The sequence below is a fragment of the Chelon labrosus genome (genome assembly GCF_963514085.1).
Source record: "Chelon labrosus genome assembly, chromosome: 7".
Lineage (NCBI taxonomy): Eukaryota > Metazoa > Chordata > Actinopteri > Mugiliformes > Mugilidae > Chelon > Chelon labrosus.
The window spans coordinates 17548082-17563122 of NC_140343.1; the positions used below are offsets into that span (position 1 = coordinate 17548082).

Sequence of the window (15041 nt, forward strand, 5' to 3'; positions counted from 1 at the left end):
GATCAGATGGGTTCAGCTAAGTCATCCGCTGCGTACTGGCTTCAGGTGGAACAAGATGTAGTTACGTCTTGGGAAGTCGTGTACACAGAATGATTGGCATTCAAACGGTAATATCGACTGAAAGTTGTGAGAAGACTGCTGCTGGGTATCTGTTCAGTGTTTCACATTCAGATCAGTTCTTCACACCCAGTTAGTTGGTTTAGATTTTTACTTTTGCCATTTTGTCTGGTTTGGGATCATTGTGGTGATTTGAAACAGAACCAAACAAAGTGCATTTAGTTCTCCTTGAGCCGTTCAGTCACCCTGACCACTTCAGACGCCGTAGCCCGTTCAGCATGAGGTAGGATCTCAAAAATGTTGCTGTGTGAAATCGGAAGAGGAAGAGCCGCTGCCTGTTGTCATTAGACTGTCTTCACAGTGTTAGGTGCTGAGCTGCTTCATTCTAAGGAGTATAGATGCTACATCTGCTCCACCAGTGGCTTCATGACGCCATCAAATGTCTTTGTAGTAGATAGATGTGAAAGGTTGGCTGGTGGGGTTTACGACTGTATGATTTCTGTGCTTCAGATGCAGTGATTTTTATATGACAGGCAACACTAGAGTAATCAATAAGGGAGTTTAAAGTACTAAACAAAATATCTGTCTTATATTTTGGGCAGTTTTGTGTGCGTCTTGGTGGTTTTTGATCAGCTTTTGGGCTGGAAACCATCGGTGGTATCTGGAAACAGCGTTGGGATCTAGAAGCCAGTGAGGCTAATTGTCACCTAGCTAACAACCAGGTAACTTAGTGTACGACATATGAAGGCATAATGAGAAGATGAGCCGGTTGGGAATATCAGTATTTTTGTCATACATATTATAAAACTACAAACTCTTTGTACTTAAATAGCACAAGAGGGGGCTGTTCATATGGCCTCTCCTCCTGAATACAGTACACACCAACACATTTGAAGGGAGCATCAGCAACAGTTCCCTGAGTGCATTATATTTAGTGTGAGTGCTGCCCTCTAGGGTCATGGTATTCTAAACCTCTACAGCTAACTAGTCACTCGAATGGAGAGGAGCATCATTAACGGCATTGGTTGTACCTATGATGCACAAGTGACAACCCACAGTATCTGCTCTAAAAAGGCCCACAGAGACAGTAAACATGAAATCTATTTAACATGATAGAATCCCTCTGTGCAGAGACGTGTAGGCAGGTTTGAATTCACCTGCAAGATGAACCGACAGCACGTGTAGTGATTTCTATCACCGTCTTTGACTGCTGTTGTTTCTTGTGTCTCCCCCGCGCATCTCAGTCCCATTCAGAGGCCCTGACCTCTGTCACGGGCTGATAAATGGGAGCCGGCACCGTCGCATCCCTCCGCATTCATTGTGCGGTACTTCTCTGTAGTTACAGTGTCACCTTATTTCATCTCGCGCTCAGAAGAAAAGGCGACGATAACGTCTGATGAAATGAGGACAGGACGATGTCGTCTCCTAAGCAAACTCATCAGAAGGGTTCAATTACTTTTATCCTCTGCAATCCCAACGCTCTACCTGTCCTTTGTGCTTTTAAACCAAATGTTTAATGGATAATTAATCGAGAAAAAGCTTTAATCTTCTGCCTGGTGAAGACTTCAAACCTTGAGTTCACCATCAACATGTGGAATGCGTTGCTGTCTTTGAGTGCTGCTGCGTGGCTCTGACCCCGACTTGCTTCAACACCGAACCGATGCCCTGTCTCTCGAAGGGCAGATGTAATGGTTGTTGTTAATGTGGACACTACTCATGGTCATTTGCACTTTAATCTCGTTTGTCTCGTCTGTTGTTTTTTTTTATTGTCTTATGTGTATTTTGTTGCTCTCTATGCCTTTTTAAATTGCCCATCAGGGATAAATAAAGTGCTTGAATTGAATTGAACTAAATTGAATTGATATTACTGTAATTATTCTTGTAAACAAAAGCATACTGCACACATTTGGTGTCTGCTTGCCAAAGAGCTAACAGTCAAAAACAAATATTGCCTGCTATTTAGATTACCTAACTGTCCATAACATTTTTTATTTCCATTTTCATTTTATTTATTTAAAAAGGACATTGCACATTAATCAACTTAATAGTAAATGTGCCAGTGTTAGCCCAGCGTCTAATTTTCAACCGTAGTCCATGATCCCCACAGGATGACCCATAATAATTATGATGGTCCTTTAACCTTTAATCTAGTGCCATCGTCATTTACATTTTTTTTAATTTTCCTTAATACTTTATTTCATGATACAGTTGTACGTACTTTCTGTTTTGTGCTCATAAATGCTATTTGCTATGCATCTTTGCATGCTAATATTTGCATGTATTATAAAGCACTGCTGTGTTTAGCTTTGCAAAACTGCTAGCCTTGGTATAGGCCCTCAGGTTTGCTTCAGTTTGTATCCTCCACATGCGTCTTGCTTGTCACCCAAATGAAGACAGATCTCACCGTACGCGTCGACAAAATCAACAACGTCAAATCACCAATTCCAGTCCCTTTTATTTTCTTCTATAACATCCATCCATAGCAAACATACTCCGTAACAAAGGTCGCTGCACATAACGCTGACAGTGCAATTGGTGGCCTCAGATAGCTCAGAAGTGCAGGATGTGAGGTAAATAGCAATTATTGTAGCTTTGAATTTCTGCTAATTCAGCCCCAGCAACTACTCACAGCCGAACAATACATGCTTGTTTTATTTTGTGCTTAGCTGCTATCATAAAATAAAGCTCTACGTGTGTATTTAAAGTGCAAATATTTTAGAGCTAGTGCAAGAGATGCTGCTCGGCCCGTGAGGCTTTAATGATGAGATTGCCAGGTCTCTTAGTTAATGAGGAAAATGGCTCGCGTCGTGCCACGGGGTTGCTAACCAAACATGGCACCCAGTTACACTTGCAGGGCGTCTTGGATTGTTTCCATACAGTCGAGCAGATCATCCCATCTCACTCAGTAATGAATGTTTTCACCCTGGCATCGGGCTCTGGCTCCGACTGCATGGGGCTCAGAGCTCAGGATGCACAGCAGGGGGGGGGGGCAAAATATGATTCACACACACATGTAAACAAGAATATTCACGGCAGACTCTCTGATCTGAGGTGTGCCTGAGTGATGATCAAGCTGCTGTTTAATCTTCAGTTTTCCTGGGACAGATGTACTAATATGCCCACTCCTTAAGATGATTGACTGACTGGAGACGAAAGGAAAATCACCCTAATAAAGATGTCACCCTTAATTTTACACAGCCCTGCTTCTTCCCTCTGGCAAATCTACAAATGAATGGATCTTGTCTGGGAGTGTTTTACCTTAAAAGCGATAAATGGAGTGTGGCTGCCTGGCAACAGTTGAAGTCAAATCTAAAATTGCATCCCCCTCTCGCTCTCAGTCTTTCTACTTTAAATCGCCCTTGTGGCATTCATGGGGATGCTGTTGCTGCTCTTCTTCTTTGTCAAACTCTGTGAAGGGCTTTTCATCATTTCAGTGCCACGTGCTGCTTCGTCTTTGTTCTTGCGGAAGCAGTAGACCCCATAGAGGCGGAATTTTTTGTCAGGGAAGCCCAGGTGTCTAACCCCTGGCTGGGATCCTCCACAGCGAGAGCGAGGGTTGACTATGGGGTACCGGATGCTGCCATCCTCCAGCCACCCGGCTTCACACCGGTCCAGAAGCTGGAACTTCCATGCTGCGTACAGCTGACCCACTTTGGCCACCTCTGAACCGTCCCGAATGCATGCCTTCATCGCCTCCGCATAATTCACCTTCTTAAAGCGTTTGAGGAAGTACACTTTGCCTGTGGGGATGTATGGAGAGAGAGGACGATGTTTGTTGTGAGAACAAGTGAAAAGGTGAAGGAAAACAGAGTCAGTGCGTTGTTCAGGAGGTCAAAGGAGAAGTCAATGAAAGAGTTAAGCCCCAGAGACAAGCTGAGGGTACATATTCTCACTTTCCCTAGCCTCTGTGCCTGATTGTGTGCAGAATATCAAATCATTCCAACAACTGCCCGGGCAGCAGCACAAAACTGAAAGCAGATAGAACCCTTGCTCAAAATAACTCTGAAAACGCTTACATTTTTGGTTTCATCTCACCTCTGGGGAAAATTTTAGCCTGGTAATATTAAAGGAATGGGTATCCTGATTGGTGAGAGGAATCACAAGAAGCAAAGAATAAAGAGCCTACCCAAAACTAAAGAGCTGCCGCTTTCTCCCAACAACTGCTTATGAAAATCATATCAGCAACCTCAGCTTTGCGCTTGGCTCGGCTATTGATTTTATGCTTGTTTATGTGACTGGTGGCTATTAGAGAGGCAGAATATTGTCTCATATTTCCCCAGGGGACTTTCAGTAAATACCTTCCAGCTGGACTGAGACACGGTAACGGTCGCGACCACTGCTGTAACCTCCTGCCCACAACAGACTGTATGCAGTAATTAACACACAAGGGAAGCCACCAGCAATCTTTTAAGGTTCCTGTCATACTACCTTATTCTCTCTGAGGGGAGAAACTGTTTTTTATTCACAGTTTAGGGCGCCCCAGAACAGTTTGTGATTTGAATATAGAGTACTGTCTTTTGTGTAAGTGAAACAGTGTTTGTATAGAAGTGTTTTTTTGGGAAACACGTTTATTCAATTTCCTACTGAAATTTGATGCGTGGATTTTGTCGGTAGGTATGAAGCTAAAGCCGGCAGACAGGTAGCTTAGCCTAGCATACACACTGGGAGCAGGTGGGAAAACACTTGCCTGGCTCCAACTAATTTCATCTACGGGCGGCTCAGAAGCACTGCAGTTCGCTGTATTATTTCTTGGCTGACACATTTCACTTCCTGGAGCCAGCTCCTCCGCCAAGATAGCGTCTAGCACATAACCCCCATAAAATGTCAGTTTATATAAAGTATTATTTGGTGAGCTTTAGAGGTAGGTACAGTGTGTTATTTAGTTTCCATACACTGGGCTCAAACTTCTCACCTCACTCCCTGCAGGCAAGCAAATATATGTATTTCCCCCCAAATAGCCAACTATTCTTATAATAAACATTCAGTCAGTCAGGACTGACATCCTTCTGGGTGAACAATAAAGATTGTATTTAATAATGTGCATAAGAGAAATGTGAAAGTCTTCAGCAATTAGACCCATTAGTGACGTCGTTATATCTGAGGGGTAGAAGCTAAGGCTGTCAACGTCAGATTTGTTGATGATGAGGAGAAGAGAAGCCTGGAGATGTGGAAGAGATGAGAACTGGACTCAGAGAGCTATAGACCTGGATATGAAGGCTGGAGGTGAACATTTTCAGGCTGAAATGACAGGTCACAGCAGCAGATGAGAAGATAAATAGTTTGAGAGTAACAGAGTGATTGGCTGACTGAGACAGTGGAAAAATTCAAATGCTTAAGATGGAAGCGGTCAGCTTATTAGAGAACCAGGAGAGAGAAAGCGAGATGAGTGAATGACGACTGAACTTATGCTGGGCTTAATTTGTTTTAATGTGATGTATTAAAACTGGAGTAACAAATCCGAGTCTTGTATTTCTCCTTCGTCTTGTTGTCGACCAAATCACATCTCACCTGCCCCGAGAGTGCACCTAAACATCATGCAGCGAACACCGCTTATTTAGCCTCCTACTTTCTCGAGTTTGTTTGGGCTTATGAAGGTGGCATGTGCAGACTCTCTGCGGGAATGTGATGTAAATCAAAGAGCTGGGAGATGAAAGGCGATGCTCTGTACCCAGAGGACACTGTGGCCCTTACAGGGGCTGAATCAACATAGGCTGATTTAAATCCAATGGCCTTAGGCCTGCGAGATCACAGGCAAAGATCAGAGAGATGGGTCTCATTTCCCATTGGTCCAACTCATGATGCATTCCATACAGTAGCACAACAATCAAGCTCTGCCAGTGTTTTGTTCTCTTCCATTCACGAGCCAAAGATGCAGGAGACACGCTCGGATGTTTCTGTTTAGTTATATGACTGTAGGTGGTCTATAAATTCTCACTGATAGACACCAACCTACATACTATCTCTCTGTTTCTCACCGTTGAGCTTGGAAGTGAAGCAGAAAGCATCATAGCGCTCATCCTCCTTGTGTCGGTAGCCATAGTTACGAACACCAGCCGGAGAGTCCTTGCGGCCGCACTGGTCTCTGGGATGAGAGATAGGGTACTGGACTGATCCGTCCTCCAGCCACCCAGCATTACACCAGTCCAGTCCATCCAGCCAGGCCTGTTGCAGGAGATAATGTGGGTTAGTGGGTCACGCTGGAGGATTAAAGACATTCTTAAGAGGAGAAAAAAATCAGTTTATCTCTTCTAACATAACTCCATAACTCAGAATTTATTGCACACAGCTTTTTTATGTTGGGAGGATGGACCTGCAGTAAAACCTCTGGTCTGGTCACATGCATATTCTTAATTTCCGATTTAACTGCTGCTCAATAAAGTTTATGATTGAGGACTAGCACCATTAAGTGAATTGTTCTAGCTAAAAGAGTGGTCTATAAATGGCTGTTCTAAGAAAAGTGAGGTACAAAGATTGAAGCAGCGATCTGTGACATCTATCCTGCTCTCCTAAACCACCATGTTCGTGAGGCACTGTCCAAAGCAAATTTGTAAACTCACCTTGTGCAGCTGAGAATGAGAAGCCAGGATGGCGTCCTGCTGTTTGCAGGCGTCCTCAGCCTGGTGGTAGTTGAGCTTATAGCGCCCCTCACGGGGGTAGTAGGGAAAGACCACTCCTACAGGTGACAGAAGCAAACCTACTGTAACATCATGAGTTTTCAACTTCCCAACGCTTAATGTCGCGCAACAGCTAACGGAGCGTTACATTCATCAGAGCTCCAACAAAAGCTGACCTTCTAAGTCAAGGTTGACAAATCCGGTATCATCCTCCATGTCGTTTGTGACCTCACACTCATATCGGCCGTAGTCTTCCAGTGTGACATTTTGGATGATCACTGAGGCGTCGCCTGGTCCTGCCTCCTCCAAAAACACGCGGCCTCGGTACGATCCGTAAACACGCTGCTGCCTGTGGAGATTCAGTACACACTTGTGTCCTTCAAAACGGTCGCTGTGAGCAAAATGTCTAAGAATGCAGTTTATTTTATGTAATAGTATTTCTAATTAATCTGGAGTAGCTCCATGAAAATAATTGGTTTGATTAAATGATTAATACGCAGAATTAACCTTCCGAGTGCCACAAAGACATCCTCAAACTGCAGGGCGTCCGTCACTTTGGTCCATTTGATCCGAATGCGAGCAGGGTCTGTGCTCTCGGGCTCATGGTGGAATCTGCAGGGCAGAGTGATGGAGCCACCACGATGTGTCACCACTTTCCCAGGAGCTGTCTGTACAATCACTGCTCCGGTGTCATCCTCTAAAGGAATGAAGAAAAGATGCATTTATCTGCCGTTTGTGTTGAAATCACAAATGATACTATTATTATACTTTCTATATAAATAGTTTTGAATGGTTTTGATTCATGTTATTGCCACATTTGTGCTACTACATGTTGTCCACAGTAAATCATACCAAAAAGTGGTAAATATAACTGGATGAAATGGGATTTTTCCCATTACCATACAAATACGTGCGGTCAAGCCCTTGTTACTTTGTTTGCAATCGCCCTTGACACAGAGAGTGGTTGTAACTGTAATCTTAAAATTCAATCTTTGATTCTCTTTGCGAGGCTCATCACAGTGAGACGCCTCCAAAATTGAATCTGCATCATCTAATAAAGTGTGTGCTGTTTTCTTGTGCCGTCACATTAGTGCCCCAACAATTCAGCATATCAACATGTTTTCCATTTAAAAGTTCAGTGTGCAACCCCTCTGTCTGGATCCACCGTCACATTACCCATTCCATTATTTTAACCTCAACCTCTGCAGAGAGCGATTCACCAAAATGACCCAAGACTAATGGTAACTCTAGGGCTCTTCATCCAAACGGGCAATAACAAGATCTACTTTGCATTTTTGGCAGACATTGTCTCAGACCCTGTTTGTGTGTGCCTAGGCAACCAAAGACTATGCACCCAACAAGTGCGGCGCAAACATTTAAAACATTTAATGAGCGGTTGCGAGAGGTTTTCTGCTATGTTGTGACCAGATAAAGGCACCTACAATTATCCATGCCAGCCAGCAATTAGTCCTGTCACTGCTCACGGCTCTCTGGAAAGTTGTTTATAACCATCGGCCATGAAAGCGCCGAGTGCTGTTTAATCAAAACTTAAAGGACATCATTTCCTGACACTGAAGGCTGTGCTGCAACATGCTGATGTTAAGACAAACAACGCTATGCAACCATTTCATTAACGTATACATCCCTGGGCTCAAAGTTAATGTAACTATTTTGCAGATGGGAGGGGGGTATATCCCTACAACCGCAAAGGACTCTGGGATCTAGTCTCTAAATGTCTTAACCATCTTTTTGTTTTATGAATTTAACCATGTCATTATATGAAAATTCATTCCTTTAATTCTTATGTTATCTCTTACACATTATATATATTATATTCTGCTCTTGTTTCTTATTTTACAAAATATCTGTAAAGGGCGACATTCTAAGTTTTTAATTTAAATCTCCTCAATGTCTGTTGAGTCACTATGTTTCGCCAAATGAGGTACACAATCGTTTATGGCAACTTTATGGAAGAAAGATGATTTGTCATCACAATAGGCAACAGGTTCATAGACTGCGACTAACGCAAACCAAATACACTGCCTGGCCAAAAAAAAGTTGCCAGTTGATAAGCTTCTGCAATGTCACCAGATTTATTTCCATCCAGTGTTGCATTAATTTTTCACCAAGATCTTGTATTAATGATGGGAGAGTCTGACCACTGTGTAAAGCCTTCTCCAGCACATCCCAAAGCTTCACAGTGGGGTTAAGGTCTGGACTCTGTGGTGGCCAATCCATGTGTGAAAATGATGTCTCATGCTCCCTGAACCACTCTTTCACAATTTGAGCCCCATGAATCCTGGCATTGTCATCTTGGAATATGCCCGTGCCATCAGGGAAGAAAAACTCCATTGATGGAATAACCTGGTCATTCAGTATATTCAGGTAGTCAGCTGACCTCATTCTTTGGACACATAATGTTGCTGAACCTAGACCTAACCAACTGCAGCAACCCCAGATCATAGCACTGCCCCCACAGGCTTGTACAGTAGGCACTAGGCATGATGGGTGTATCACTTCATCTGCCTCTCTTTCTTACCCTGATGCCCCCATCACTCTGGAACAGGGTAAATCTGGACTCATCAGACCACATGACCTTCTTCCATTGCTCCAGAGTCCAATCTTTATGCTCCCTAGCAAATTGAAGCCTTTTTTTTCCGGTTAGCCTCACTGATTAGTGGTCCAATCCCTTGAGTTCCCTTCACTTTGTACGTGTGGAAATGCTCTTACTTTCACTATTAAACTTTTTTTTTCTTAATGCCACACCTTCACAAAGATATACAACTTTCTACTGTCGACTTTTATTGTGCAATAGTCAGAGGAAATGCTATGTGTTTTAAAAATGAGGTTAGCACTTTCAGTTGATCAGTTTGAAATATAGCAGAAAGTTAGGGAATAAGAAGGAGCAGCCACGGTGAGCTGTTAGATGAGGAGCTGCAGACAACAGGCATAACCTCCTCTCACTGCTTTCACTGTGTCCCGCTGAATCTCAAAGATTCGTGTTGCTCACAGAATGATGAAAAAGCATAAATTATTATCAAGTACCAAACCAGTAACTACAAGTGTTGCCAAACCAAACAGAACATATTTGAGATTGCCACTTTATTTAAAATATATACAAACATATGATGTTGATATAATGCATAATTTGAGGGTCACTAGCAATCATTTAAGCATCTTCTACTGTAGGAACAAATGTCTCTCCTTTAGTCTCAGCATTACTGATAATACATCCTGCTGTCAATAGATGAATCCCTGCTGTGATTTATTTATTTACTTTTTGCAAGTAAAATTAATCACAGGCCTCAGGTGAAGAATGTTTGATGGCGTAATAACGGCTCTGAGAGATTAAAAAATGGAAAGCTTTTGATTGTGAAGATTCTCAATGTTCCATTTAGAAAGAAATGCTCAAGGCAACTTTGTTAGTACAACTCAATGTCACAAATTAATGGAATCTCAGTGACCCAGAAATACTGTACACAATGACTGTAGGAGTCGTTTGAAGTGTGAAGTGAAATATATTATATATTCAGGCGACTAACTCATGTACAATACATAGAGTGCCATAGAGTGTGAGGGTTTTCTTTCTGTAGTGTCCAGACCTCTGGATATTGAGGCTTTAACAAGTTTCAATGGTTGCTACATTATACCGCAAGTCTGAGGTGACCTGGAGAGACTATTGAAACTATTCAGCCTTTCAACAGCCTCACCATTATGAGTTGTATAATAACCGTTTTGAGGCACAGCCAGACTCCTCATTTCGCACAGTAGCAGTTGTTCGACACATGAAAGTCTGAGATGCCCTTACCGAGAACATGGACCACTTTTCTCCTTCCCTTCTCTGTTTCTGGAGGCAGGGACGACACCGTGAGGGCCGAGGTCAGGATGAAGACCACAATGGACATTTTCCAAAGTAACAGAGGCCGAAGCTGCTTTGAGAACTGCAGGAAAGGACAGATCACAAAAAAAAAAAACGTCAATGGAGAAACTCGAAAAATAGCACAGTAATATTCCAAGGGCAAAAAAGAAATACTGTAGGTGAACAGTAGCTGAATGTCAACGACATCTCTGGTGTCCTGGCATTCACCTCAGGGACTAACAACTTATTGTGTTATTATTCAAATTCTAGCAGGACTTACTGTGCTTTCATGTGAGGTCCACAAAAATATTCGTTAATACACAGGATTAGATGTTACAATCCCTTGTGCCAAGATCCCAGGCAAAACACATTTAGAGGCCCAGCTGAGAAACCCTAACAAACCTACGGTCATGAGATATGACGATTAAACCTACAATCAATATTAACTAAGTAAATGCTGCTGGCTTTTATTGCCTGCTGAGCAGCTAACCAAACAAAGAAATATCGCAGCCAACCAACATGAAGACATCAGATACCTGGCCTAGTCAACAGCAGCATGTCGTGATAATAATAATTAGAACTCAAAACGGCAACGTGAGCTAAATCTTGATACATGATTTGCTGAGTTTTTGACATCAGATACAGGAACAGAAACCTGGATGCAGACCACTGAGTGTCACTGTTAAGGGAACATCTGCATTGCATGTTGTAAACATGTTCACTTGTTGAAGAAAGGGAGGGAAGCCAGAGGATTCTGCAGCAGTAAGACAAACTCAATGTTCACTGGGATCTTTTATGACTGTTTTAGATTTTATTCAATGTCATCCATGAAATGTAACAGTATCAAAGAGTTTAACAATTTTTGTTCAGACATTTTAATGACCAACATGCATATGTTTGAAATATTGTACCATACTGTAAGTGGTGGTACCCCTGACAAAATTTCCTTTGCTTTCATTGTCATGCAAAAAGTGAAAAGCTCTACTGAGCAGCAGCCTCCAGTGCAAAAAAGTTCATCGTGGAAGTGACAAAAATGCAGATCCTTGAATGGTCACTTGACGTTGGCTCCATTTGAAGCTATGGTTTACCTATTCCCTCCTAAAAGCATTAGAGGACACCAAGGTTGGACAGCCCAAATACGGGTTAATACCCCGTTACTGAATGTACGTTGTAATGGTTTAGAAATTATCCTCAGACTGTAACCACATGAAGTATGTACAGTAATGCATCCCATGCTGCCCTGGCGACCTGTCCAGGGTGTACCCCGCCTTTCACCCGATGACAGCTGGGATAGGACAAGCGGTTACAGCGGATGAAGACATCCCATGCTCCTTGGGCAATATCCACATCATTTTACTGTATTTCAGCTTGCAGGCACGATGAGTATCATCCAAATAATTTCTATGCTGGGTGTTAAAAAGCTAAAATGCTGTAAAGCTATAGGAAATGAAAATTATTATTTCAGCTTTCTCATGAAGGTAAGGTTAGTTGATTCGGCCGTGTGTGTTTTGAGAAAGTCATGGGTTGAAAAAAGTAATCTGCCTCATACGCTTGCTTCAACCTGTTCTAGCTCGCAGTCACAGCATGAAGAAAAGAGATAGTCCACAAAGGACAGTCCAAACTTAAAGCTCATTTGGCACTTTTCATCTGCAGAGCCAAGCGTCTGCAGAGGGAACTGGAAGCATCTGGGAAGTTTGGGGGTGGGGGCTCGGATCAGCAGAGACCAGTTACAAAAATCTTCACAATTAACTGAAGAAAAATCACAAACCTGGTGTCTTGTACTCTTTGTACGTACTATTTAATGATTGTTATTAACAGTGTTCCCTGGCAGGGACCAATACAAAGAAAACACAGTTCATCCTTGATGCTGCTGCTTATTCTTGTGAAGTGCTCATTATACTGAAGGTGAGTGTGTAATGGATGCACAGAGCCTTACAAATGCAGATGTAAATAACCCAGCATGTGACAACAATAACAGTGTTGTATCACAAAAACCCATGATGCTTGTTTTTCCACTTCCTTCATTATCAGTGGGATAAAAACGTCACAACAACAAAACAGTCAAGTGTGTTTGCTGCTCCTGCATGCGCTGCCAGAGGTCTGCACTGTCAGCGTCACCTGTCCCTGTGAATAATCACCTGCTATGAAATGACGCTGCTGCAGTACATAAAGTCTGAACATGAATACAGGCCCCAGTGAGGCAGCTATTTTACATGCACATTGCACGCTATAAACAGCCCTGCTGCATCATTTCTCTCAAGGTTATCCCGGTAATCATCCCTGCATGCTGCACAGAGAGCTGCGGACACTGTCAGAGCACAGAAATGGTTTGAACTTACCATGGCTAATACAACAGGATTAGTGCCTGGATGAAGCAGACGTGAAGCGTTTAACTCCTCGGCCGGGCTAAACGTTGTTCTGCAGCAGCAGCAGCAGCACTCACCCCTCTCTCCCCCTCTCTCTCTGTGCTCCCAGTCCCATCGCCGTTCTCTCACACTGCAGGGGAACCACCGGTGTTTGTGGGTCCCGCAGTCCTCCGGTGACGCAGCACATATTTGACTGTGCAGCGTGTGTGGATCACTCTTTAGTGTCACTCCACCGTCGCACACTTTCAGTTATTTCAGTGAAACATTATTAACTCTGAGGCACAAGAATGTTGCTGTGAAAAGACAATCACAACATTGGAGGCTTTATCAAAGTGTTGCAAGTATGACCTGCAAATTAAGATTGGTTGTTTCTGTTTCTTCTTTTTTTTCAAGACAAAACTTTACAGCCGAGGATGAGTAAAACAATAGGTAACAGACTTCCAGCTACAATAATGTTACAGTAATTAACACTCAGGGGGTTGTACCAGTGTTGGAATATGCACATTATGCTACAAATACAATAAATATTTTTTACTGCAAGACTTAATAATTAGATGTCAGGAACCGATTATTAGGATGTCACCAATGTAATGTGACAAGTAATGAGTTTACTGACTTGGGAAATGAAGACTGGACTGTTGCACTTGCTGAAAAAGCCAGGTGCCAGGTCCAGGCCTTCTCCAGTTGCTGTGAACAATAAGACAGAGCTCGCAGTGTGTCAGGAAATGGTTAACAAGCTCTCATGAAAGCCTGGGGTTTCTGCCTGCTTGTCCATGTATTGACTTTTAGGTTATATAGGAGTCATCAAACTGCAGAGAGTCAGGTCTGTTCAGGCGTTCCTGCAGTTCCTGAAAATGTTTTGCTGTCTACCCGCCAGTGGAACATAGAGTTTAAGGGTTCAAGAGAAACCAAAGACTCTCTTTGAATGGCAATCTCAAAGATCTCCTTTTCATTCTCTTCGTAAGCACCTATGACAATAAGTGGTAATTGAAGAGGTGCTTGAACTTCCGTTGTATGTCATTAAAGGCCATTTGTCAATTCAAGTACGCAATTAATGGGCAATTTATAGTAGACTTCAAGTACGCACTTGATGGTTCGGACTTGACAAGTCTGACTCCGAAGAACAGACGTGAGGACGCAGTGATCCGTCATCGTTCACTTGATGACGCCATCAAAATACATTCTCAAAAAGCCCAGCTGTCACAAGTTACCGCCTGATTCAGTGTAAAACCACATCCAGGCATTTGGCCCGTACTGTCAGATGTGTGCTTTGAATTGGAACAGTAATTAGGCAGCGATGATGTTTCACAAGTGCACAAAAATGCATATAAATAAACAACCCAACAGTGGGTTGACTCTTAGCTATTCTCACTGTCTCTGACAAAAAAGTAGTGGTGATGTCTCCACAGACATTCAGCTCTGAACACTGCAAGTACGAGGACTTTCATATGATTTCTTCAGCATATCATAGGCTCAGTCAATGTTTTGTTACCTCATTTGGCAACAGATAGTGACTAACAGACAGTCGAAGAAATGAAAATCTTCAGGACTGCCACTTTCAGGACCATATGGGCTATCAGCTTAGACTTGCGAGAGCCTTCCATGAGCATCACGGCAAGATAAGAGAGGCCCTTGGGATGATTGCAGCCCACAATGAGAAGAGACAGGATCCTCAGCATGAGGCAGCGGCACTTTGTGTAACACTCACAAGAAATGAAACTGCTCTGATGGCTGTATTATCGCACACTGTGCTGCTGAGATTCAAGTTGACTAGCAGTGTCTTGGAGAGCGACGAAGTGGACCCGTCAGCTACTGTGCAGCTGCTCGGGTCGGTGCAGTCCTGTGTGGCATCGCTGCAAGCGCAGCTCCTAGAGACACGCGCCCGGGCTCTCCCTGGATAGTCACAGATCTATTAGCAAGACATGCAGCAAACGAGAGCTAAAGAGAAGAAAGACAACAGCGTGCAGATAATGAAGTGATGCTTTGTGGGAGTGAGATATTCAAGGTCAACAGCATTAACACTGACAGCTTGTTTTCAAGTCTGAGCCAACAGCTGGCTGCTTCCCAAAGCATTAACAGGCAATTCGGTGTTATTAATGTGGCCTTTAATGATGTATTAGTTACACTTTTAATGAGAGATTCTCT

General features: G+C 43.0%; 1 protein-coding gene across 1 annotated transcript; it reads right to left on the reverse strand.

Annotated features, from left to right (window-relative positions):
• Positions 1–3167: 3167 nt before the first annotated feature.
• On the reverse strand, positions 3168–10742 carry hapln4 (hyaluronan and proteoglycan link protein 4). The gene is made up of 6 exons (XM_084548868.1): positions 10480–10742; positions 7179–7368; positions 6848–7020; positions 6615–6730; positions 6033–6219; positions 3168–3797 (listed from the first exon to the last, which is right to left on the reverse strand). Exons 1-6 carry the CDS (start codon positions 10574–10576, stop codon positions 3406–3408), a joined length of 1155 nt encoding a protein of 384 aa, XP_084404994.1. The 5' UTR covers positions 10577–10742; the 3' UTR covers positions 3168–3405.
• Between the last annotated feature and the right edge of the window lie 4299 nt (positions 10743–15041).

What these genes read in the sequence shown, in the direction of transcription:
- hapln4 (XM_084548868.1), bottom strand. Translation starts at nt 10,576, where the DNA reads ATGTCCATTGTGGTCTTCATCCTGACCTCGGCCCTCACGGTGTCGTCC. An exon ending in CTCATTCTCAGCTGCACAAG is followed by an intron (nt 6,220 to 6,614) that starts GTGAGTTTACAA and finishes CTCCTGCAACAG; the next exon opens with GCCTGGCTGGATGGACTGGA. An exon ending in CTTCACTTCCAAGCTCAACG is followed by an intron (nt 3,798 to 6,032) that starts GTGAGAAACAGA and finishes ACATCCCCACAG; the next exon opens with GCAAAGTGTACTTCCTCAAA.